This window comes from Periplaneta americana, chromosome 15 (assembly GCF_040183065.1).
Source record: "Periplaneta americana isolate PAMFEO1 chromosome 15, P.americana_PAMFEO1_priV1, whole genome shotgun sequence".
Lineage (NCBI taxonomy): Eukaryota > Metazoa > Arthropoda > Insecta > Blattodea > Blattidae > Periplaneta > Periplaneta americana.
This window is the reverse complement of record NC_091131.1, coordinates 108857308-108882329: the sequence shown is the minus strand read 5'-3', so window position 1 is coordinate 108882329 and position 25022 is coordinate 108857308. Positions and strand designations below refer to the sequence as shown.

The 25022-nt window shown below is 34.8% G+C and overlaps 1 protein-coding gene across 1 annotated transcript in view; it reads right to left on the bottom strand.

The window, feature by feature from the left end:
* The window catches only part of LOC138715258 (proton channel OtopLc-like), a 117753-nt gene that overhangs the window by 8885 nt on the left and 83846 nt on the right, over positions 1-25022 (bottom strand). Inside the window, exons 6-11 of the mRNA XM_069847985.1 lie at positions 23556-23667; positions 21333-21450; positions 16178-16345; positions 13014-13189; positions 11490-11712; positions 5741-5887 (exon numbers count right to left, since the gene is read on the bottom strand). Of these exons, the coding sequence (XP_069704086.1) occupies positions 5741-5887; positions 11490-11712; positions 13014-13189; positions 16178-16345; positions 21333-21450; positions 23556-23667 (944 nt within the window). The remainder of the gene's footprint in view (positions 1-5740; positions 5888-11489; positions 11713-13013; positions 13190-16177; positions 16346-21332; positions 21451-23555; positions 23668-25022) is intronic.

The window sequence follows — 25022 nt, the reverse complement described above, 5'->3', positions numbered from 1 at the left end:
AATCAATGACATTACCATGGTGATATGACGATGGATAAGTACTTATTATCAAACCAACGCGAATAAAGATAATTTACAATGTTGAAGTACAAAAAACAACTTGTCGCTTCTTTAAATCATAAGGTACCATTAAAACAAAACAACTGTTAACATCGAAAGAAGAACAATGGGAAAAGAACACTTGACAAAATAATGGAAAAGTTTGAATATATAAATAAATTATTCAGTACAATAATGGATAAACGAATAAAGAAATCAAATACATGAAAACATACATAATTAAGGAAATAACATAAGTAATGTATTAGTTTATACATAAAAAATGTATATGTATAAACTAAATAATATATTAGTTTGTACATAAAAAATATATTAGTTTATACATAAAAAATTGTTTGGCCAAGCATCTGCATGGAATTGGAATACATCAGTCTCCTAATTGTCTATTGTGCAACTCAAATCAAGAAATGGATTCAGAACATCTCAAAATCTGTGCGTCAGTGGCTAACCATGACAATATCTTTGAAAAATATTGGAGTGCAAGAGGTCAAATGACTTTATTGTCAAATGCCTGGCTTTAGAAAACAGCAACAACAACATACATAAAAAATAAAAAGAAAAAGGTGACACAATGCAGTACACACGTTTTAGAGGAATGATGAAATTTTACAATATAAACTTAAAAGGAAAATAAAAATCGGTAGAGCTCTGAACAGGCTAACAGACGAAATTCATTTAAAGACTAAAACACATCAAATACTGGTATGCAGGACCATCTTAACAGCATCGTAGACACCCGGCAAAGCAGTCCACTAGGCCCTGCCTACACAACCATATTAAATAAATGTAAATTACCTATCAAATAAACTTATGTTTATTAATACCTACCTTAAACAAAATTAGCGTTCTGACATTAAAAGAACATGATGTACAGCAAAGATTAATCAATACAACATGAGTCTTGAGCTTGAAAACAATATTTAAACATAAAAATGCTACTTGATAAATAGAATTAATAAAGGTGCGTATTATGAAATTAACTTACCATGAATTATTTATTATTCATCAAGTCTGAAGATGCAAAATAACTTTCCGTAAACGTTAATCTGTAATTGTATTTGTCATATAAATCAAGCTATTTTAGTGAACAGTAATTTACTTAGCATAAGATAAGTTATTCAGACAGCAAAACATACAACAATAATTCCATTTATATCAGCTTTTCGGAACTTACACAATATGCCTGTAAAATTTAGTTAAATATACTGTAGTTTCAATGAATTATAATCGCAATATTTGAGCTCTGAAACTAAATGTTCACATTTTATTTCTCAAGTATTTGAAGTACAATTGATTTTGGTGAAAATTTTGAAATTATTTTGAATTTGTATTTAAAATACTACAGGTACTCTTTGAAGAATTTTGTATTTGTGTTTGAAATACTGGAATGCCATAGTTTGCCCACCCCTGTCTATTGTCATTTTACACCTTATTCTCATACTGTTTACCTCGTTTCTTACATTTGCTGTTGAAGACCTGTGAGATCTTAGGATATACAGCCACTGTATTAGAATACGTCTTGCAGAGACAATTATTTTAAATGTAGGAAGATTCTTGGGAATGGGGATGAGAAACAAAATAAATGGCCGGTAATTTATGTTGAAGTTCTTTCAACTAGGAACAACGCTGCTTTATATTTCATAATTCTGCGGTACACGACCCTGAATTGATTTTCCTTCGAAAGGAAGCAAATGAAGTAACTTTTATGCACGATCGGTCAGTAATCGATGCATTGTCACCCCCCAAAATTGAGCTTAAACTAGTATTTTATAGCTCTAGGGATATGAAATTAATTATAGTAAGTCCTATTGTACCTTATAATTAATTCACTTTAACGTTAAAATAATTACCATACAATTATTATAATTTATTAAATATATTTCACTTGATTTATTGTTTCCATTACACTCTTCACAGCCGTTTCATGACTTGTTGAAATTAAGGCAGACAGAACATGCAGATGCAGTTGACTCTTCCACGAGGAATTTGTCCAACAATTTTCATTTTGTTTTGCACTGAATTTTCAATGTATGCACTCTTCTACTACTGAACTCGATTCCTCCTTGATTCTTATTGACTCTGTTGAAATGATATCAGTAAGATTCGTGCTCGAGAATTGGTTTCCCATGGATGGAATTGGAATTTACGAGGCTCGCCATGCTTGGAATTTTTTCTGCTCAGCGTAACCATAGAAATGATTAATAATCTAAAGCTGCTTGGTGTAACAATAGAAATGATTAATAATCTAAAGCAGCTTAGTGTAACCATGGACATGATTAATAAAATAAAGCCGCTTGGTATAGCAATGGAAATTATTTATAATCTAATTAGTACATGGAAATAAAGCGGCTTGGTGTAACGATTGAAATTATTAATAATCTAAAGTGGGTTGGTGTAACCATGGAAATTATTATTGTAATAATAATCTAAAGCCGCTTGGTGTACATGGAAATAAACCGGCTTGGTGTAACGATTGAAATTATTAATAATCTAAAGTGGGTTGGTGTAACCATGGAAATTATTATTGTAATAATAATCTAAAGTGGCTTGGTGTAATCATGGAAATTATTAATAATCTGAAACGGCTTGGTGTAACTGTGGAAATTATTAATAATCTAAAGCAGCTTGGTGTACATGGAAATAAACCGGTTTGGTGTAATGATTGAAATTATTAATAATCTAAAGTGGCTTGGTGTAACCATGGAAATTATTATTGTAATAATAATCTAAAGCGGCTTGGTGTAACCATGGAAATGATTAATAATCTGAAGTGGCTTGTGTAACCATGGAAATGATTAATAATCTGAAGCAGCTTGGTGTAACCATGGAAATGATTAATAATCTGAAGTGGCTTGGTGTAACCATGGAAATGATTAATAATCTGAAGTGGCTTGGTGTAACCATGGAAATGATTAATAATCTGAAGCAGCTTGGTGTAACCAGGGAAATGATTAATAATCTAAAGTGGCTTGTGTAACCATGGAAATGATTAATAATCTGAAGTGGCTTGGTGTAAAAATTACAATTAAATCCAATTTCATAACAAAATTTCAAATAATAATCCAATAATCATGGAAATGACTAATAATCTGAAGGGGCTTGGTGTAACCATGGAAATGATTAATTATCTGAAATGGCTTGGTGTAACCATGGAAATGATTAATAATCTGAAGCGGATTGGTGTAACCTTGGAAATGATTAATAATCTGAAGCGGCTTGGTGTAACCATGGAAATGATTAATAATATAAAGCTGCTTGGTATAATAATTAAAATTATTAATAATCTAAAGCAGCTTGGTAAAACCATGGAAATTATTAATAATCTAAAGCAGCTTGGTATAACAATGGAAATTATTAATAATATAAAGCAGCTTGGTAAAACCATGAAAATTATTAATAGTCTAAAGTGGCTCCATGTAACCACGGAAATGATTAATAATCTGAAGCGGCTTGGTGTAACCATGGAAATGATTAATAATATAAAGCCACTTGGTATAACAATGGAAATTATTAATAATCTAAAGTGGCTCTGTTTAACCAAGGAAATGATTAATAATCTGAAGGGGCTTGGTGTAACCATGGAAATGATTGTTAATAATCTAAAGCAGCTTGGTGTAACCGTGGAAATTATTAATAATCTAAAGTGGCTCTGTGTAACCACGGAAATGATTAATAATCTGAAGTGGCTTGGTGTAATTATGGAAATTATTAATAATCTAAAGCAGCTTGGTGTAACCATGGAAATTATTAATAATCCAAAGAGACTTGCTGTAACCATGGAAATTATTGTTAATAATCTAAAGCAGCTTGGTGTAACCGTGGAAATTATTAATAATCTAAAGTGGCTCTGTGTAACCACGGAAATGATTAATAATCTGAAGTGGTTTGGTGTAATTATGGAAATTATTAATAATCTAAAGCAGCTTGGTGTAACCATCGAAATTATTAATAATCCAAAGAGACTTGCTGTAACCATGGAAATTATTGTTAATAATCTAAAGCAGCTTGGTGTAGCCATGGAAATTATTAATAATCCAAAGAGACTTGCTGTAACCATGGAAATTATTGTTAATAATCTAAAGCAGCTTGGTGTAACCGTGGAAATTATTAATAATCTAAAGCAGTTGGTGTAACCATGGAAATGATTAATAATCTAAAGTGGCTTGGTGTACATGGAAATTATTAATAATAATCTGAAGTGGTTTGATGTAATCATGGATATAAAGTGGCTTAGTGTAATGATTGAAATTATTAAGAATCTAAAGTGACTTGGTGTAACCTTGGAAATTATTAATAATAATGTAAAGTGGCTTGGTGTAACCATGGAAATTATTAATAATAATGTAAAGTGGCTTGGAGTAACCATGAAAATTATTAATAATCTAAAGCAACTTGGTGTAACCATGAAAATTATTAATAATCTAAAGCAGCTTGGTGTAATCATGGAAATTATTAATAATTCTAAAGCATCTTGGTGTAACCATGGAAATTATTAATAATTCTAGAGTACCGGTATCTTGGTGTAACCACGGAAATTATTAATAATCTAAAGTGGCTTGGTGTAACCATGGAAATTATTAATAATCTAAAGCAGCTTGGTGTAACCATGGAAATTATTAATAATAATCTACTGGGTGTTCAGTTCAAAGTGTGTCATGGCTCGCTGTATGTCGTCATGTGGCTAGCCGATGAGCCTAGAGAATTCAATTTTCCTACATCTCTGCAAAGGCGTATTACCTATATGCAAGAGAAGTTGCCTATGAAGTACGGTGTTCATTCTGAAGAGTACTTACCGATACATACGGTAAGGCCTGCAGTGGCAGGAATGTGAACTGTTTGGAAACACGTACTGAGGTGAGTTTTTTTCTTACTGTCGGGATATGGGGAGAGGGTTAAGACGATTGCTTACGTACAGTATTTGTTGACATTAACTTCGACGGTCAACATGGACACGGAGCATTTGATTTGTATTGTGGAATGTTCCGTATGCAACCGATGATAACAAATACCCTGGGTACGACTTGCCCGCGCAAAACACAGTTCGAAAGAGGTTATGGTAGCACACAGACCGTACAGACCGCCATCTGTTGCTACGACGTTCAAGTTATACCGTACACGTTCTTAAGTTCAGATTGAACGCCTTGATTAATAGGCAACTTCTCTGACATAAAAGCTGAAACTCGCTTCAAATCGCTTACTCACCAACAGTGACGTCATGACACACTTTGAAATGAACACCCAGTAGAGCATCTTGGTGTAACAATGGAAATTATTAATAATTCTAGAGCATATTGGTGTAATCACGGAAATTATTAATAATCTAAAGTGGCTCAGTATAACCATAGAAATGTTTAAAAATCTCAAGTGAAACGAGTGATTTTATTGAAAATAAAAGAAGTGTAGTTAAGTAATCTTAGACGAAATGTAACTAATATGTCTTAGGTGTAAATGTTTGAAGAGAGGACGTTATAGGCAAATAGGTTGGTACAAAGTAATCTAAATGGGAAAAATACGTAAGTGAAACGGCCAAGGCATAATAAGATGAAAGTCACTATAAAAACAGGGATGATTATATATATATATATATATATATATATATATATATATATATATATATATATAAACTAAATAAAAATTAAGTCGAATTTGTTTATCTGTATTTTTAAATTGTCGGACTTACCTACTAGAATGCTATACTCAATGGTGAAAGGATATAAATAGGGAGAAAACTGGCTGGCAATGATAGCAAGACCAGCTGGAGGTTGGCACTGTCCTTTTGTCCACCAAGATGTTTCGTTTAGACACTGGATAAGCTTCCTAGCGCCGACTGAAACAAAGAAATGAAACTGGTTAAACATATACAATATATATATCACTTTATAATGACACACAAATTTAAGTGAATGCATTGCCAATGTTGTTCTTAGAATCGTAACTGATATGTGAATACTTTCTTGCAATAAGATGTTAACTTACTTACTTACTTACTGGCTTTTAAGGAACCCGGAGGCCGCCCTCACATAAGCCCGCCATTGGTCCCTATCCTGAGCAAGATTAATCCAGTCTCTACCATCATACCACACCTCCCTCAAATCCATTTTAATATTATCTTCCCACCTACGTCTCGGCCTCCCCAAAGGTCTTTTGCCCTCCGGCCTCCCAACTAACACTCTATATGCATTTCTGGATTCGCCCATACGTGCTACATGTTCTGCCCATCTCAAACGTCTGGATTTTATGTTCCTAATTATGTCAGGTGAAGAATACAATGCGTGCAGCTCTGCGTTGTGTAACTTTCTCCATTCTCCTGTAACTTCATCCCTCTTAGCCCCAAATATTTTCCTAAGAACCTTATTCTCAAACACCCTTAATCTCTGTTCCTCTCTCAAAGTGAGAGTCCAAGTTTCACAACCATACAGAACAACTGGTAATATAACTGTTTTATAAATTCTAACTTTCAGATTTTTTGACAGCAGAATAAGATGTTAACTACATGTTTAAAATCATTTATAAAAGAAATGTGAATTTTCTTCTTTAAAGCACATTTTATAGCCTAGGTTTAAGGGATAGTTCTATTTTTCGCAATTCTTTCTATATGCTTTCCTATATCTGAACACTGCAGAATAATCGCCCCAATATTTTCATTTTTATTTATTATGCCTCCTATTACCTCTGAATTAGGCTCTGACTTATATGCACAATTAGGAACATAATAACTGATTGTAAGTCAAAGAATGCCACATTGCTCATGCTACGAGCCGAAAGTTTGGTTCACACAATGACGAGATATACGCTTTGCTTTTTATTAAGTATTACAGTCTATGCTGAGAAAGAATTAAAAATTATAGCCTCTTATGAACCGCTCTACAGATCTTGAAACATTTTCGTCTGCTGAACAATATTATGTCCCTCAGTGTACATCTATTGTCAGGCAGTTGGTCCTACATCTCACTTGACGATATGTCAGAGGAAGAACAATTATTGTTGTATACATCTGAAGTATGAACAGTGTAATTAATATTATGTTATTAGTCAGTGATGTACGTAATAGAGGGGGAAAGGAACTGGCCATCCTACCCCATTATCTCCTGGCTTAACTGCCTCAGAGTGATGCCTTAGTGGTGTCACTTATGAGGTTCAAACCTGTCTTCGGACAGCTGACTAAACAACACTTTCATGGCGTATAAAGGGGATACCATTACATACGAAAAACGTATAGGCCTAATGTAATCTTCATCTTACGATGTTTGGTGACGTATACACGTCCGTTGATGTGACATATTAATGTATAGGCCTAAGTAACAAAAGGAATGAAACTAAGGAAAGAAGATGCTTAATTTTTTATTGATTGAATGGTGATCTTACTTGTGTTAATTGTGTAAGTATTTTAATTTTTACGTCTCTATTTTTGGTACGGTAGCTATATTTTAATGACTTTGGATCATTATTACCAAATAACAAAATATATGACTTGTAAAACTTGTAAAACTGAAGAAGACAAGTACCAGCAAGGAAAAGAAATTCACTTTCGTAAAGTCACGACCAACTGAAACAAAATAAAGCTAATATGGTTCAGGTTCAGACTGTTGAAATATATTCAAAACGAGGCAATTATCGTAATGTATGTACCCAAGAAATGAAATGAACGTACGGAGAGAATGTCGGACGAAAAGATAATGAAAGAGTTCAAAACAGAGACACAAATAAGACAGAAATCGAAAGTGTTCTCCAAAAAGAATTCGAAGAAATAGCAGAAGAGGGGGAATGAAAAAAAATAAGAAAAGGGATACAAAAGGGAAAAAAGTGGAGGAGAAGGAGAAAGAAAAAGAAATGGAAGAAGAATTAATACAAAAAAAATAATCAGCCAAAAGAAGAAGAAAAGTCAAAAGGGAAAAAAGTGGAGGAGAAGGAGAAAGAAAAAGAAATGGAAGAAGAATTAATATAAAAAATAATCAGCCAAAAGAAGAAGAAAAGTCAAAAGAGAGGAGAAAGAGGACAGGAAATGGAGGAGGAGAGAAATGAACGTAAGAGAGGAAAATAAGCAGAAGAAAAGAATACAGATGAAGAAAATGAGAAGACAAATGAGAAACGTAAGAAAAGGAGACGGAGAAGAAAGAAAAAATGTAAGGAGGGGAAAGAACAGCAAAATGGAGAGAGTAAAAATGAATGAGGAGAATGAACAGCAGGAATGGAGGAAGAAAAAGAGATGTATTGAGGAAAATGAATAGATGAGGAGAAAATGGAATGGAAGGAGGGTAATGAACAGAAGAAATGGAGAGAGGAAAAGAAAATGGGAGGAGAAAGAACGGCAGGAATGGAGAAGAAAAGAAATAGGAGGATAATGAACAGGAAAATGGAGGAAGGGAAAGAAATCGAAGGAGAAAGAACAGAAGAAATCGAGAAAGGAAGAAAAAAGGAAGGAGATGAAAGAACAAGATTAAATGGAGGAAGAAAAAGTAATGAAAGGAGGAGAATGAACAGGAAAACACAGTAATGAAACGAAATGGAAGGAAGAAAAGAAATGCAGGAGAATAATGATCAGGAAAACGGAGGGAAGAAAAGAAATGGAGGGAGGGAATAAACAGGAAACTGGAGGAAGGACAAGAAATGGAAGGAGCAGAATGAATAGCAAAATGAAGCAATGACATGTAATGGAGGGAGGAGAATGAACAGAAAAAGGGAGGAAGGAAAACGAAATGGAAGGAGGAGAATGAACAAGAAAAGGGAGGAAGGAAAATAAATGGAGGGAAGTGCATATACATGAAACTGGAGGAAGGAAAAGAAATGGAAGGAGGAGAATGAACAAGAAAAGGGAGGAAGGAAAATAAATGGAGGGGAGTGCATGAACATGAAACTGGAGGAAGGAAAAGAAATGGAAGGAGGAGAATGAACAAGAAAAGGGAGGAAGGAAAATAAATGGAGGGGAGTGCATGAACATGAAACTGGAGGAAGAAAAGGAAATGGAAGGAGGAGAATGAACAGAAAAACGGAGGTAAGAAAAATTGGATGTAGGTGAATGAAAACGAAACTGGAGAAAGGAAGAGTAATGGAAGAAGGTGTGAGAAGAGAAAATAGAGGAAGGAAAAGAAATGGAAGCAGGAGAATGAAAAGAAACGGAAGGAGGAAAAATAACACGTAAGTGAAGGTAGTAAAAAAATGGGAAGCAGGAGAATGAACAGAAAAATGGAGCAAGGAAAAGAAATAGAAGGATAATAATGAAAAGGAAAATGGAGGGAGGAAAAGAAATGGATGGCGAATAATGAAGAGGTAAAATGGATGAAGGAAAGTAAATCTAAGGAGGAGAATTCGAATTAATAGGGAAATGGAGGGGAAAAATAAATGGAAGGAGAAAAATGAACAAGAAAATTGAAAATGGAAAAGCAGTGGAAAGGAGGAAAATGAAAAGTAGGATTTGAGGAAGAAAATTAAATGAAAAGAGGAGAATGAACAGGTTAATGGAATGGAAAATGGAAAAAAGAGAATGAAGAGGAAAATGGAGAGAACAAAGAATTTTTTTTTATTTTAGTTGGTTATTTAACGACGCTGTATCAACTACTAGGTTATTTAGCGTCAATGAGATTGGTGATAGCGAGATAATATTTGGCGAGATGAGGCCGAGGATTCGCCATAGATTACATTGTATTCACATTACGGTTGAGGAAAACCTCGGAAAAAACCCAACCCAAGCGGGGACCGAACCCGCGCTCTAACGCAACTTCAGACCAGCAGGCAAGCGCCTCAACTGACTGATCCACGCCAGTGGCTGAGAACAAAGAAATGGAAAGGAAGAATGAGCAGGAAAATAGAGGAAGGAAAGAAGTGGAAAGGAGGAGAATGAACAAGTATATAGAGGAAGGAAAAGAAATGGAAGGAAGGGAATGAACAGGAAAATGGAGGGAAAAGAATACATGGAAGGAGAATGAAGAGGAAAATAGAGGAAGGAAAGTAATTGGAAGGAGGAGAATGAACAGGTGTGTAGAGGAAGGAAAAGAAATGGAAGGAGGGGAATGAACAGGAAAATGGAGGGAAAGGAATACATGGGAGGAAAATGAAGAGAAAAATGGAGGAAGGAAAAAATTGGAAGGAGGAGAATGAACAGGTGTATAGAGGAAGGAAAATAAATGGAAGAAGGGGAATGAACAGGAAAATGGAGGGAAAGGAATACATGGGAGGAGAATGAAGAGGAAAATAGAGGAAGGAAAGTAATTGGGAAGAGAATGAAAGGTGTATAGAGGAAGGAAAAGAAATGGAGGGAGAGGAATGAACAGGAAAATGGTGCAAGGAAAAGATATGGAAGGAGGAAACTGAACAGCAAATATGGAGGAAGGAAAAGAAATGGAAGGAGGAGAATGAACAGGAAAAATTAAGGAAGGAAAAAAATGAAAGCAGAAAAATGAACAGGAAAACCGAGGAGAAAGATTAATGGAATAAGGAGAATGAAGAGGAAAATGGGGTGAGGAAAGCAAATGGAAGGAGGAAAATGAACAGGAAAATTGAGAGGAAAAAGAAATGGAAGGAGTAAAATGAACTGGAAGATGGAGGAAAGAAAAGGAATGGAAGGAGAAGAATGAACAGGAAAACCGAGGAAAAGAGTAATGGAAGAAGAGGAATGAAGAGGAAAATGGGGGAAGAAAAGCAAATGGAAGGAAGAGAATAACAGAAAAAAGGAAAAAAAGAAATTGTAGGAATAGAATGAACTGGAAAACGGAGGAAGATGAAGTGAAAAAGAGGAAAATGAATAATATGGAGGAAGAAAAATAAATGGAAGAAGAGGAATGAGTAAGAAAATGGAGGTAGGGGAAAAAGTAGATGAAGGAGAATAAACAGCAAGAATAGAAGAAATGGAATGAGAAAGGACAGGAAAATACAGAGTGATAAAGAAATGGAAATGAGAAAATTAAATGGGAAAATGGATGAAGAAATAGAAATGGAAGGAGGGAAATAAAGAACAGAATTGAAGGAAAAAGAAAGTAAAGAAAGTGATGAAAGGAAACTGGGGGGGAAGGAAAGGTGATGGAAGGGGAATAATGAATAGCAGGATTGGAACAAAGGCAATGGAAGAAAGAGAACGAACAATGGTACTGGAGGAAGAAAAAAATATAAGAATGAAAATCAAGAATAGTGTTGGAGAAAGAAAAAGAATGAACAGTAGGAATGGAGAAGTGAAAAGAAATGGAAGGGAAAAAAGAACAGCTGGATTGAAAGGAGAAAAGAAACTGAATAAAAAGAATAAATATCAAGAGAAGGAAAATGAATAACAGGAATGGAAGAAGAAAATAAATAGAAGGAGAAGAATGAACAGAATGAAGGAAAGATAGCAGAAGAAGGAAAGTATAAGATAAGGAAGAAATGCAAGAAGTTAAGTTACAAAAGAGGGAGGAAATCAAAAGAGAAGAAGAACATAGAGAATGAGGAAGGTTTTTACTTACGATGTTGGTTCATTGTCAAGGGCAAGGCAACAGCCTTTTCGAACGAAGTTGCCACTTCAGAACTATCGTCGTCATCATCTGAACTGTCGTCGTCGTACTTAGCGTAGGAGTTGAGAGAGTCCAGTGTCTCCCTGAGGATTGTCCAGATCCAAAAGCACAAGCTGGACGCGATGCAATGCATTAGTGCAAACCGGGCAAGCTCCTTGCAGCGGTTCACTATCACCTACAGCAGACAGCAAAATGATTTGTACTAAAATGTTAACAAAATCCAGATTTTACTCTCTTAAGTTAATTAGAATTTAGTTCAACCAGACTGTGACTCTTATGAGACCTTAACTCTGTCATATTAGAATATTAATTGTCAGCCACTGTGAAGAAGTCCTTAGAAATTTTCGTCTCTTGGACTCCTCTTACAATGACAAAATAGAGGAATCATTTAAGGCGAAATTTGTAACTCCCGATTATAGATGATATGTTGGGCAGGAATGTTGACTAATCGAGTCAAATTTTTACGTGGGTGAAAAATGGTCGTAAATAACTTGAAACTATAGGATGAAGAGAGAAAGTTACTTTACGTATCCTAAATTCTAAATCTTTCCTAGAGAAGCCTGGTAAAGATTTTATAGCTCCTAAAACTTCGGGTTTGAACCCGCGGATCTTCGATCGAATGGCAAGCATAATAACCACTTGATCACCGATGACTAACGAAGTATAGCAATATGGTACAGACCCAGAAACAAAATTTTTGACCATCTGAATTTTCCAAGTTCCAGTTGTAACATACTGAGCATACTGGAAAATTCAGGTGGCCCAAATTTTGCTTTTTAGGTCTGTACCATTAATCGAAATTTCACTTGAAGTAATGTTGTGTTTTTTATTTTGTTTATATATTATAGCCAATTTAAATACTTTTACAATTCTGAGAATCCCCCAAGCTATTCCGTTGTAATAATATTCTTTTCTAAATTATTTCTGAAATATTTTGACATGATCATTTTTAGTTATTAATGTTGGTACGTAAATTATTAAAATTATAAAATGAAAAGCAGTGATCCGCATGTCTACAAGATATTTTTAAATTGTCACGCCATCTTGGAGGAAATGTCTTTTAAAAAATGTGACAAATTAAAATAAAATTCTTTAATATTTAAACACATTTATAAAATATTTATTTTTCTGTAGGTACTCTTCTGTCTTTCATTTTATTATCAGATTCGGTTACTTCTGAACACAAGTCCGGATGGTATTATCATTAGAATCAATAGTTAGGTCATGTCTTTCTTTTTATGTCCTGGTTCGAAGTCAATCTTCCATTATTTTAATAAATACATTTTACAAAAACATAACTTACACGATTACAATAGTTGGTGTCAGAAAGTTTACAGGTAAATGGCAGTATTGTACTTCAAGTGCGTGCCACAATGAGCACATGATCATAAGAAAAGTTTTCGAACAAATGTTCAACAATCAATTAAAAGGCAGCTCGAAAACTTACTGAAAGTAGCAGATGGATAACAAACTTACGTTTGAGTACTTGAATATGAAGAAGAGCTGCAGGAAGGAATACAGAGGATACAGGATGTCCAGCACGAGTGTGGCAATGCTGGCACACTTGTAGAACTCGTCTCCTTCTGACGTGAGGTACACAATCTGATAGCCCAGCATCAGACCGCTGTGGATCAGATGGCCAAAGCAGAACCCTGTGCAGATAAAAAAATCATTAGGACACAATAGGTTTGTTTCTGCAGTAGTTTCCGGTGTTTCCAACCGTCATGAGCATAAGCAGATCGACTTTACTAATTTGCTGATTGAAGTCAGACGTTCTTGCAGCATATCAAACCGTCACCAAACCATTTCCTGACGGTCAGAAAAATTTGCGGATCAAGAGCAAACCAATCACAAATCACTTTGACGCATGCACATTTAGATAGTTGTGCTGTACTTTTATCCAATGGATTGGCACACACGTACTTTTTGCATTAATATTTTATGTTTCCATGCTCATCTACATTTGATTATTAACACAACTATTTTTAACAAAATAATCTGCCCTCAATGAGGGTGACCATAAAGATCCAGAATAAAAGCACTACAGAATAATTTAGAAAGACAAAAAGATTAAATACAGGAATTGTTTAGTAAAAAATCCAGAGAAATGCAAACCCAATAGAATCATCAATGGCCAAAATATAAATGGTAATGTAATATTTGGATTGAATCCTTAAGAGTATTCAATACAATTTTTTTAATTTAAAAAAATCGGAGACCGAGTGCTTTTAAAATATTACATGTGAATTTAGGAAGTGTGCCACGTGCACCAAACGAAAGACCAGAAACACTCCACTGACTAATGGGAATGTTATACTGTGAAATTTGATTACATCTTCAATATAGGCGATTAGTAAATTATTATTTTACAGTACATGTATGTTCGTGCATGGATTGGTTTGAAATTAATTTCAAACTGATCATTGCTGATCATGTGCAATAGTTGAGTTTGGAACAGTTTTCAGTTATTAAAACATCATAAACTCGCTACAGAAACAAACCTAATATAAACAAGCAACAGTCAAGCAAAATGCAAGATGTCGGGTTTAGAGGTAGAACCTTCAAATTATAAAACGAGACATAATAATGATATTAGAAAAGTGGTGGAGTCTGAAGAAATGTGCTGGATTAACCAGAAGAAAGAACCTTGTGATGATATGACTATGTGCAGCGAATGACAAGTAGAAGACGATTAAAAACTGATTTACTGTTCACTACCTCAAGACATGAAGTGAACTGGAAACTGGGACAAAATAGCATGAAACTATGACAACTCACGCAAAAGTATGATTTTAAGGTAAGTAGTAACACCGTCGTGAATGAAACTCGGGAAAATTAAATAATTGATTAAATGGCGATCTTACTCGTGTTAATTGTGTAAGCATGTGCGGCTTACAGCTGTTTCGGTGCTTCTTCATATCAGATCGCCATTTAACCAATTATTTATATTCAAGTGTTAAAAGTAGTGTACGAAAGATTCAACATGGATCGGGAAAATTGTATAAGTTACGTCTAAGGAAAAAGAGATATGGGTCATTCCATGCAAAAATAAGTACTGTATGTTTTTGAACCATGATGTCTCAACAGTTAAAAATATTGTAACAGGTTATTTTATATGTTCTAAATATGAATTTCACGCAATATTATATTTATACTCTTCATAGTTTGGCAGCAATCAGCATTTAAATTACCGGTTTAGCAAAGACACGACTTCATTCATTCAAGTTTTCTTACAATGTAAAATAAGATGGAAAAGTGATTTCAACGGAATTCGAAAAAGGAGAGCCTAATTTATAAATTCCCTCAAAATGAAACAAATATGCAATTTTTTAAATAGTAACCTGCCGTAAAATAATTAAAAAAAAATATAGAACACAAAATGCAATTCATTTTTACAGACGAGAAAACATGTTTTTAATTCTTTAGGGTATACTGATTCCACTGTGAAAATTTCAGAATGTTGACTTAAATATTATCTCAGTCTTTAATAAAAAAAACTCACTGGAACATAGGAGTTCAGCAGGTAGGCTCTCCCGTTGTACAGAATGTGCGCAATCAAGGTCAGGGAGACGTACACACAATGTTTGTTTGAGATTACTCACTGTTATAACATCTCGTGAGCGCTGCGACTGCCACACATAGCAAGCGATTTTCAACCATCAGAACAAAAATTAATAATTTTATTAGGTAATTTAATTATTCACAAGTTTTTTTGAGATAACGTCACAAAACTTGGGGGATGGATTAAGAATAAGATTTTCTCCAATACGAATGAAATTCGCATAAATTTAAATTGTTGCATTCGAATATAAACTAATTTTTTTTTTCAATGAGGTGTTTTTATGAGCATTCCTTAATATTATTCGAATTAGTCTTTAAGGTATTAAAATATGGTTGTTCAGGTTTACAATGGTGTCTCTTTAGTTTCGATGACACTTCATATAGAATGTCTAGAATATTTTTTTAATTTATCAATAAATGAATGAATCAGCCGATAAATGAATGAATCCATGGAGGAATGAATCCATGGATGAATGATTCAATGAATCGATGGATGAATGAATCAATGAGTCGATGGATGGATGATTGATTGAATGTAGTGAGATATGAAGAATTATCAATTAAATGGTAGGCCTACACGATGACAATTGCGTCCTTGCAAAGGTTCTTGGAACTCGTGCATGGCTCAATGTGATCTGCCTTTGCCATCCATTCACAAAGAATGACAAACAGCTCGAATATTCGATAAACCGAACACAGAGACACTCCACGAGATGGAAGAGCTTTGCATACTGACTACAGCACCAGGCGTTCAAAAGCAATACCGTGTATAATTTATATTTTTCGTAACCGGTTGTGGACGACTCTAGTCTGTATACAGAATATTTCCTCTGATCATCTTATTTAATAACAATGCGATCTTTACACTTTCTAAGCTGATGGAAGTTATGCTTACGATTTTTTCTGTAATCACCCAAGATCAATAACCATTACACTATCAAAGGAAACTGATCAACAAGGTGTACTTCGTAATTAGTGATGTCACATTTATCATTGTCACTTATCTCGATGAGCTCAAAAACAGCACTTACAGGAGTTATCTATAGATCAAAAGCTATGATATCACAATGTTGACTAACCTGCGGCACCCACTTTGAGGTAGAAGCTGCCAGAGTGTCTGCCTTTGCTGAAGCAGTAATGATGGGGAATTGGGTCCTCGGCCAGTTTGCTGGGCAGTGGAATGGAGAGATGCAGGTTACCAGCAGAGGAGGTGTGGCACGCGATGCCACTATCCTTGATGGAACCATCTGTAATACACAGAAACGAGGCGCGTCTCAAAACAAGACCTTTACTCTAGTAAATTTATAGATTACCAGACCTCACAGGGAACTATCCAATTTTGTGTTGCACAAGTTAAGGTAAATTAACAAATTAAAAGGGTGAGACTAAGATAGTTCAAAGCCATACTTTTAACAAAAATGTATTTTGTGCGAGTTAATTTCTTACACATACGGGAAGCTACTATTAAAATATTGTATTATAAAAATTACTCAACAAATGACGTAAATATACATCGAAGAAATTATGATACCGCATCTAATAGCATTGGACACTAAACCTTTAACACACCCTCCCGTAAAATTGTTTCTGTGTGGCTTAGCTCCACATCATTCTCACCACTTCAATTATCAGATTCAAGGTAGACTAACATAATTTTAAGTTAAATTATTGAAATAGAAAAATAATTCAGAATAGGTTAAACCGAATTTAACCATATTTATACATTGTTATTTCCATTAGAAAGCTACTCATTGTAAGTTAACACAGTTATAGATTTACTTACAAACTGTTAAATATATTAGAGACCTATTACTATAATTTAACGTCAGAAAGTTATTTCATAATCTGTTGTGACATTAGGTTCATTTTTATATTGTCACACCAGACAGAAAGTTTAAGGTAAATTTATAATTTTCCACATTAAATAGAAAGTATTTCATCAAAGTTCAACACAAGCTTAAGATCAATTTGTAAATTAACAATCGCAATAGAGAGTTTTCTAACATAAATTAATTTGTGTAGACAATTTCGACAAAACCCTATACTTCAGAATATCGCGTAAGCATTTACAGTATAGACAAAGGCTGTGCTACTTAAAATAATTCCAAACATAGGTAGGTCCTATGTTTCTTTAATTGATGATGCAAGAGTAAATAAATAAACACACAATAAGGGATGCTCATTGCACCAAAAATAAATAATACAATAATGCAATAAAGACATTAATTACTTACGCGGTATTCTAATGGAAACAATCTTCAAGTTTCGTTCTCTCGTGCAAACATAGCCATACGTTTCCTTAGTAACATCATTTAACAATACTATCATTGTTAAGTTTCACATTTTTTATAATTTATTGTTCACTATAATAGGAAATCCTAGAAATGTCACCAGTAGGATGAAGTGTATAATACCATTGAATAAATAAAATTAATAAACTAAACCATTCGCGTACACAGAATTTTGTCAAAGGGGGGTTATCATTAAAATTGTTTACAATGTAGGCCTACATTGTTGGTGTTTTAAATTTTGTGCATTATTATTATTATTATTATTATTATTATTATTATTATTATTATTATTATTATGTTACGGTATATTTATTAATATTATACTATGTTCTCATGTAACATATTGTCCGCCTGGGTGGCGCAGTCGGTAGAGTGCTGATCTTCTGTGCCTGAGCTTGTGGGTTCTATCCAGATTGATGGCATTTAAGTGTATTTAAATGCGACAGGCTCATTTCAGTAGATTTACTGGCATGTAAAAGAACTCCTGTGGGACAAAATTCCAGCAAACCGGCAATGCTCAATATAACCTCTGCAGTTGCGAGCGTCATTAAATAAAACATAATTTTATTTAGAACATATTCATGAATATCATTATAAAGTCTTTGAACGTAATTTTTTCACAGCCATCCAATTTTAACAAATTTTAACAGACCTAGAGCGACCATATATGCTAGGAAAAAAATGTGCGAGCTCTGCTGGGTTAACTACAGTTCTTCCCACCTATTGTGTTGCAGCATGCTTCGTTTCTGCACTGTACTTCCTGCCTTTATTAACAGTTCTGTCAGACCCAATCTAGATATTTAAAAAAATGATAATCTTAAGGTTATTATACAGTTTTTTAAATAAATGAGAGTTTAACTATGTTTTTACATAGTAACGTAGAACATGTAAACTATTTGCTCTGGATCTCAGAGACTTAGCGCAAGCTCTACCAGATTAAGAAATCTTACATCTCCACTAGACACTAGAGGAGGGATGCAGAACTCTGCTACAATTGAAGCACGCGTCATAACTCGGAACACGTAACTCATCCCTTCCCTTCATATCTCGCGTCATTGTACGGTAGGGGGGAGAGGAGAAGAGAGACCAGTCTGTATACCTAACGTCACACAAACGTCATTGAAGGCTCCGGCCTTGTGGATGGGATAACGAACTCTTTCCTCATGTTTCCGCCCCTCTCTTTCCCAGTTCTGCAACCCTGCACTAGAGTATCAACTGTTGGCAGTTCAGCCTCTTCATCATACTGACCAATTCTTTGTTTACACAAAAAAGAATACAGCACTTTAATGAGGGAAGAGTGAATGAATAATTCTATTAAGCACAATAATATAAGTAATGACTTCCTGGTATTTTAGTAACAACTGTTTGTGATTGGATCTGTGTCCCTGAATATTATTTGGAATGTTGGTATCGTGAACTGACCTATTTAATTATTTTTAAAGCTGAAAGGAAGTTTTTGTTTCTCTTCTAGTACCTAACGAAAATATTTCACTCACCAGTGATGCTACTAAATAATAAAACGTTAAACATAAAAGAGTTGGCTTTTCACAGGCTCTAACACAGCTCTCTGAGTGATGAACCATAAAAAACTGTATTCTACTCAAAAGATTTGCTATTTCCAACTGTCAGTACCGCAATAACCAGTCATCGTTAATAATATTACAGGATATAACTTGCAACCAAGCTCTTTTCGGACCTGGGCTCCTATTTTAGATTTGCTTCTTAAAACTTTGTAAAATGGTCACTGAAATTCTCTACACAGTACGGTGCTCGATTCTAGGTGAGAAAATTATCTCTTGCTCTGAAATGGCAACTTTGGCTGTCAGTGGGAATACTTCCACACACTGATTATGAAGGCAATGCAGTATCAAGGATTCGGCAACTCACACACGATTTACATACAGTATAAGCAATTATTAAAGTGTTATTTATTCACTCAAATTAAGAAGTGAGACCTCGAAACCGTCTACCTACTTGGCGCCTGTTTAAGAAATAAAGAACTTCATACAGTATTTGAGGATAAAATTATCAGTAGAAACGTGTGTTTCTCGATCTCCTCACTTAACCCCAGTGCCTATTTTTTTACTTGGCTGTTTAACGACGCTGTGTCATTCATTCATTGTTTGCCCAAAGGCAGGTCTTTCACTACAAATCCAGCAAATCTTTCCTATTTCCTGCCTTCCTCTTAGTCTCCGCATATGATCCATATATCTTAATGTTGTCTTTCATCTGATATCTTCTGCCCCGGACTCTTCTCCCGTTCACCATTCCTTCTAGTGCATCCTTCAGAAGGCAGTTTGTGACCCAGCCAATCCTTTTTACTCTTCCTGATCAATTTCAGCATCATTCTTTCTTCACCCACTCTTTCAAATACAGCTTCGTTCCTTGTTCTGTCTGTCCATTTCACATGCTCCATCCTCCATTGTCCATGTTTCTGTCCCACACACACACACGTCCGAGTGCAACTCTGTATCGCCTACTTTCTCTGAGGGACTTTAAAAGATAAATTTTGTAAAAATAATCCACATATTCTAAAAGAACTGAAAAATTGCATCCGAGAAAAAATACCCCCCCCCCCCCCATTTATTTCATATAGATAATTTAAGTGAGAGGTGAACTACTTTAGTAGGTGCAAACATTCTTGGGACAAGAAGGTAGAGAGTTGCAGAATCTTGTTTCTTAAGTTGGGTGAGTAAATTACGTTTTAGCTGCTTATATTTAATAATATCTGACATTAATGGTTTGTGGTTTGTTGAATCACTGATACTACGCTGTCTCCATAGCCAGTGTGGGAATGCACCTGCCGATAATAATATAGGCCTAATCAAAGTTGCTGCTTTCCGGCAAGGAGATTACTTCCTCACCCAGTATATGTAGGCTATATCACACGATATAACACAGAAACACTTACTATAACTGAGATCCAAGATACTGGTTATTTTTAACAAATTATGCGATATCCACAGAGAAATTAATGAGACCATTGTTGCTCACTGCATATTATGTCATTGTATGATACTTTACAATCCTGTATGAAGTGAAGATAAAATTAAGACTTGAAGTATGCTAAATTAAGGGTCTTGGTACCATTTTTGTGAACGTTTTGTTTTTACAGAAATAACAAATAAGAATCGAAGTCCAGACACTTTTGCTTATCATTTTAATAGACTTTGATATACCGGTAGAGGGGCGTGTATTTGCCAATAGCTTCAACGTATGTTAAGACTCGTTTATCTCGAAAGTTTGAAAATGGCACTTAGATCCTTATTTATGTCAAGTCTTCAAGTATGATGGGTGTGGATGTGATATTTTGGTATTAACGAAATACGCGAAATGTTTGAAAACTTAATTGTATTCGTAAAAAGACACAACTCTCACGAAAGTAATCTACAAAATGAATGACATTTAACCGCGAAATGTCGCGAAATCTAAAGATTTCTACAAAGTATCCTTATAGTCACGAAATTAGTACCGGTATTTGAAAACATGTTTTTTTTTTTTTTTTTTTTTTGCGAAATGCTCGCAAAAACAAGCAGATAATCCTTTCAAATAAAATAAAAAATTGAATTTGGCTGTCTTCTGAAGCTTTGTTTGGGCTGTAAACAACGATCCTACAAAGTCTGTGCAGAGACCGAAGAGTTTTGCTTATTACTTCTAATTTAAAGATCTTTGAATCAGACTAGGATCACAACAGTTTTGCTTCAACATGTCGAGTATTGTCGCTTCTTGTTTCAAATACTGAAAGCGAGAGACATAATGTGCCTTTGGCATAAGAACGACGACTTGTTGCGTCAGTATTTGCGTAATCATAGTAATTTAATTCACATATTTTTCATTCGTTGATAATTCCAGGATTTTTAACAACATTGTACTTTTTAAATTATACGTCATTTGTATCACTACTAACTTCACTAGTTAATAAAATGTTGAACAATTAACTCACCATCCTTGTTGAGAAGATAAGAGTTTCTGCTTTTCACCTTCCTCATATATCTCCTTATGTCTGCGTATAGAAAAGCGAAGTAGATGAGGCCAAGCACGACGAGATAAATGCTGAATGACTGCAACAACACAGATTGGGGTGCTATTAGTATACATAGATAATGACAACAATTGAGAAAAAAATTAATGTATTAATGAGTTGTATCTGACACAGACGTGTTAAAATGTGAAAAGATCTGATTAGAGTTTCGTATTTCTGTACAGCTTCGAACATCTCTCATAAGATTTCAATCTCGAGTCTAACTAGTATAGTGTATGGCAATTCTTGTACGATCCTAGCCCTGATTCACATAATACAGTACTCCTTTCAGTCAAACAAATAGTGCCTACATCTAATTCCAAATTGTAGTTATCATTTGAGAAAAGTATGAGTATGATTATGATTAACTTAAGATTAATTTATCTCTACAATTTGGAATTTCTCGTTAGAGATTTTTCCTTCTCCACTCTGTCCTAGAGTTAGTGATCGACAGAATTTTTGTCATCACACTTCTCTAGCTGAAGAGGCGAATTGAAGCCGAAACAGAGAAAACGCAAAACAACAAAATAAAGTTTACACTCTTAAAATACAAGTTCGTGTTTTCACAGATCTTTGCCAAAGGTTTAATCCTTTGATTGCATTTGGTATTATCCTTTGCAATCTTTAGATTTTCCAAAGGTTTTGGCCTGCGATACACAAAATGGGACGATATTCTTTTACCCAGTTTGCATATCTCCGGTTTCGAACTATTCGGTTCTCATCAGCATGACGAAGAAGTGGTGGAACGGTAATCTTGTCAGAAATATTGCAAAAGCAAAGTCAAAAGGCGTAAGCCAAAAGACAAAGCAAAAGCAATTGACAATTTTATTTTACTGAGTAGATGGTATTACTTCAAAACATTGGAAAACAAAGTCAAAAGACAAAGCAATAGCATTTGTGGAGGTGTTACAAACTCTACAATTTGGAATTTCTCGTTAGAGATTTTTCCTTCTCCACTCTGTCCTAGAGTAGTGATCAACAGAATTTTTGTCATCACACTTCTCTAGCTGAAGAGACGAATTGATTGTATTAATTTATCATTAATTTGTTTACGCAATTATTAAAAACTGGTAATTTTTACACTCAATTTCACAATAAATTAAACAAAATAAATGGTTACAGGTTTCTATTTTTAACCACGTCTTCTATCAGAAATGTATAATGAATAATTGCTCAAATACAGAAAGTATTACAAAATCAATAGTGTAAGTAAAGAGGTGGTAAATGTTAACAACTAAGAATTTTTAATCTTAAATTGCTATTGAATATAATATTTTTTTTTTTTACAATGGCATGATCCTTAACTTGTCGTCAGTGTCGAGAATGGTAGACCATTTAGTTCGTCAGAGACTATCCAGAGTGCACCACAGGGAGTGTATCTACATTACACTTGGATGATTATGGAGTATTGTTGGGATGTCACAGGGGAAACAGAATACCCGGTGAAAAAGCCTGTGTTACATGAACCACGGACTTGCCCAACACAGATATTAAAAAAATTCCGGGTGGAACAGTTTAGCTCACTGGCATTGAGTCACTTTGGCGGTCTACTATTGAATAAAACATAATGTGCAGTACTTGAGACATCCACGCGTCACCCTTCAGTAGTGATCAGGGAAGGCGACCTACACAGCACTGGATGATGAAGTAACAATGATGGTGAAATGTCAGTAGAGGAAACTGGAGTATTCCGCAAAAACCTAGTACAAAGCACAGTCTCTGTCTACTACAAATTCCACTTCACCCCAATGGGATTTGAACCCGGGTTACTAGCATGAAAATCCGATGTTCTAGCTGTTCGGCGAACAGTGCTATATATAATATGTCTTGCCAGAAGGGCGTATTAACAAAACTGCAATTTTACAGTTGAGTCATAAAAAGATGGAATTATTTTTTTTTTTCTTAAACAAGGTACACTTTCTTTGATTCTTTCTCATGTCCATTGTAATTCTTAAACGATCGTTTTCAAACACAAAAGGTTTGCATTACAAATATCTCAATATCGCAAACTTTATTGATACGCTCTTCTAGGATTATGCCCTCGATATAATATATTATAATATTATTGATGGCCTTAACTTCACCAGAATAAAGTATTATTTATTACTATTAACTAATTTTTCTTCAACATAGAACTATTTGTACCTCTGCAAGTGGGGCGCCATCCTGAAGAACGATGTCGCTGACGTAGATGACAACGCCCAGTGTAACGATAAACACGGCGTACACACAACTCAGGATCACTGTAAGGTAGCCTCTGTGAACAGCATACACAGCCCTGGCACATTTAAAACGCATCAGCACTAATGGCTTTTGCAAGAAATTAGTAAACTTCCAAACTACGGTGACATGCATCTCTTTTAAGGAAACAGTGCACTTTTCAAACTACAGATGCTACTCAGCTACTCAGTTTTGCTTGAAAGAAATTACTAAATCTTTCGAACTACAGATGCCATTCAGTATTGCTTCCAAGAAATTAGCGAATTTTTTTATGTCACTCAACATTGCTTGCAAGAAATTACCGCATCTGTTAAACGGCACATGCTATTCAGTATTGTTTGCAAGGAATTTGTAGTATATCTTTCAAACTACAGAGCCACACACTGTTGCTTGCAAGGAATTTGTGAATTTTTCAAACTACAAATGCAGTCAGCATTCCTTGCAAGGAATTGGTGAAGTGTTAAAACCACAGATGTCACTCTGTATTGTTTGCAAGCAGTGACGTAGCGTGGAGGTGCCACAGGGTGGGTGCCTCGAGTATATAGTTATTAAGGGCACAAAATTAAAAAAAAAGAAGCTATAATAATAAATAAACAGATTATTTTTCGTTTCCTGCAATATTAACCGAAGTAGGTAAATGATGTTCAGATCTACTTGCAGCAAGGACGACTTGCACTTGATCAATGTGTGCAAAATTCGAAAACATTAGTTCTATTTTGCCAGGACAAACGAGACTATCTAGTGTTAAAGGTTACTGAGAAAACTCTACAGATGTCCAAAGTTTACTACAGAGAGAAGAGTTGGAAGACGTACGTAAGACGATGCCTGATGAGCAGAGAAGCAGAAGAGTTGTGATCTTGGACCTGGTTTGACCTTACTTAGTAGAAGAAATACGCAGAGAACAACTAGAAGCAATTGATAAGTTTAAGGCAGAAATTACAAATTATACAATACAGATAAATAGGCTTCACCAGCGATTTGCTTTCCTGCAAATCCAGACATTGTTGGATGCTGAAAAAATGATTTTATCAATGATCAAATTCAGCACACATTTCCAAAGTACACAGAGTTGAATGCTGCAGCTATGAGCACTGAAATAAATCGTCTTAGACGCCACATTGTTTTGTGTAAGAAAGTCAGTCCTGATTGACAGATTACTAACTGGACAGCTTAGGTGGATGTACAAGCGAAAACTTAAAGAGAGTTCGACTAACTTCGTTATGATATTAAGAATGTTTTTAAAAATTACTGTTTCAAATGCCAGCTGTGAAAGAAGTTTCTCAAATCTTTGAATTCATCAAAACGTATAAGAGCTCTACAATGAATCAAGAAAGGCTGAGGAACCACTACTGTCAACAATGTAGATTTTAATCCATTTTGAATCTTGCGTAC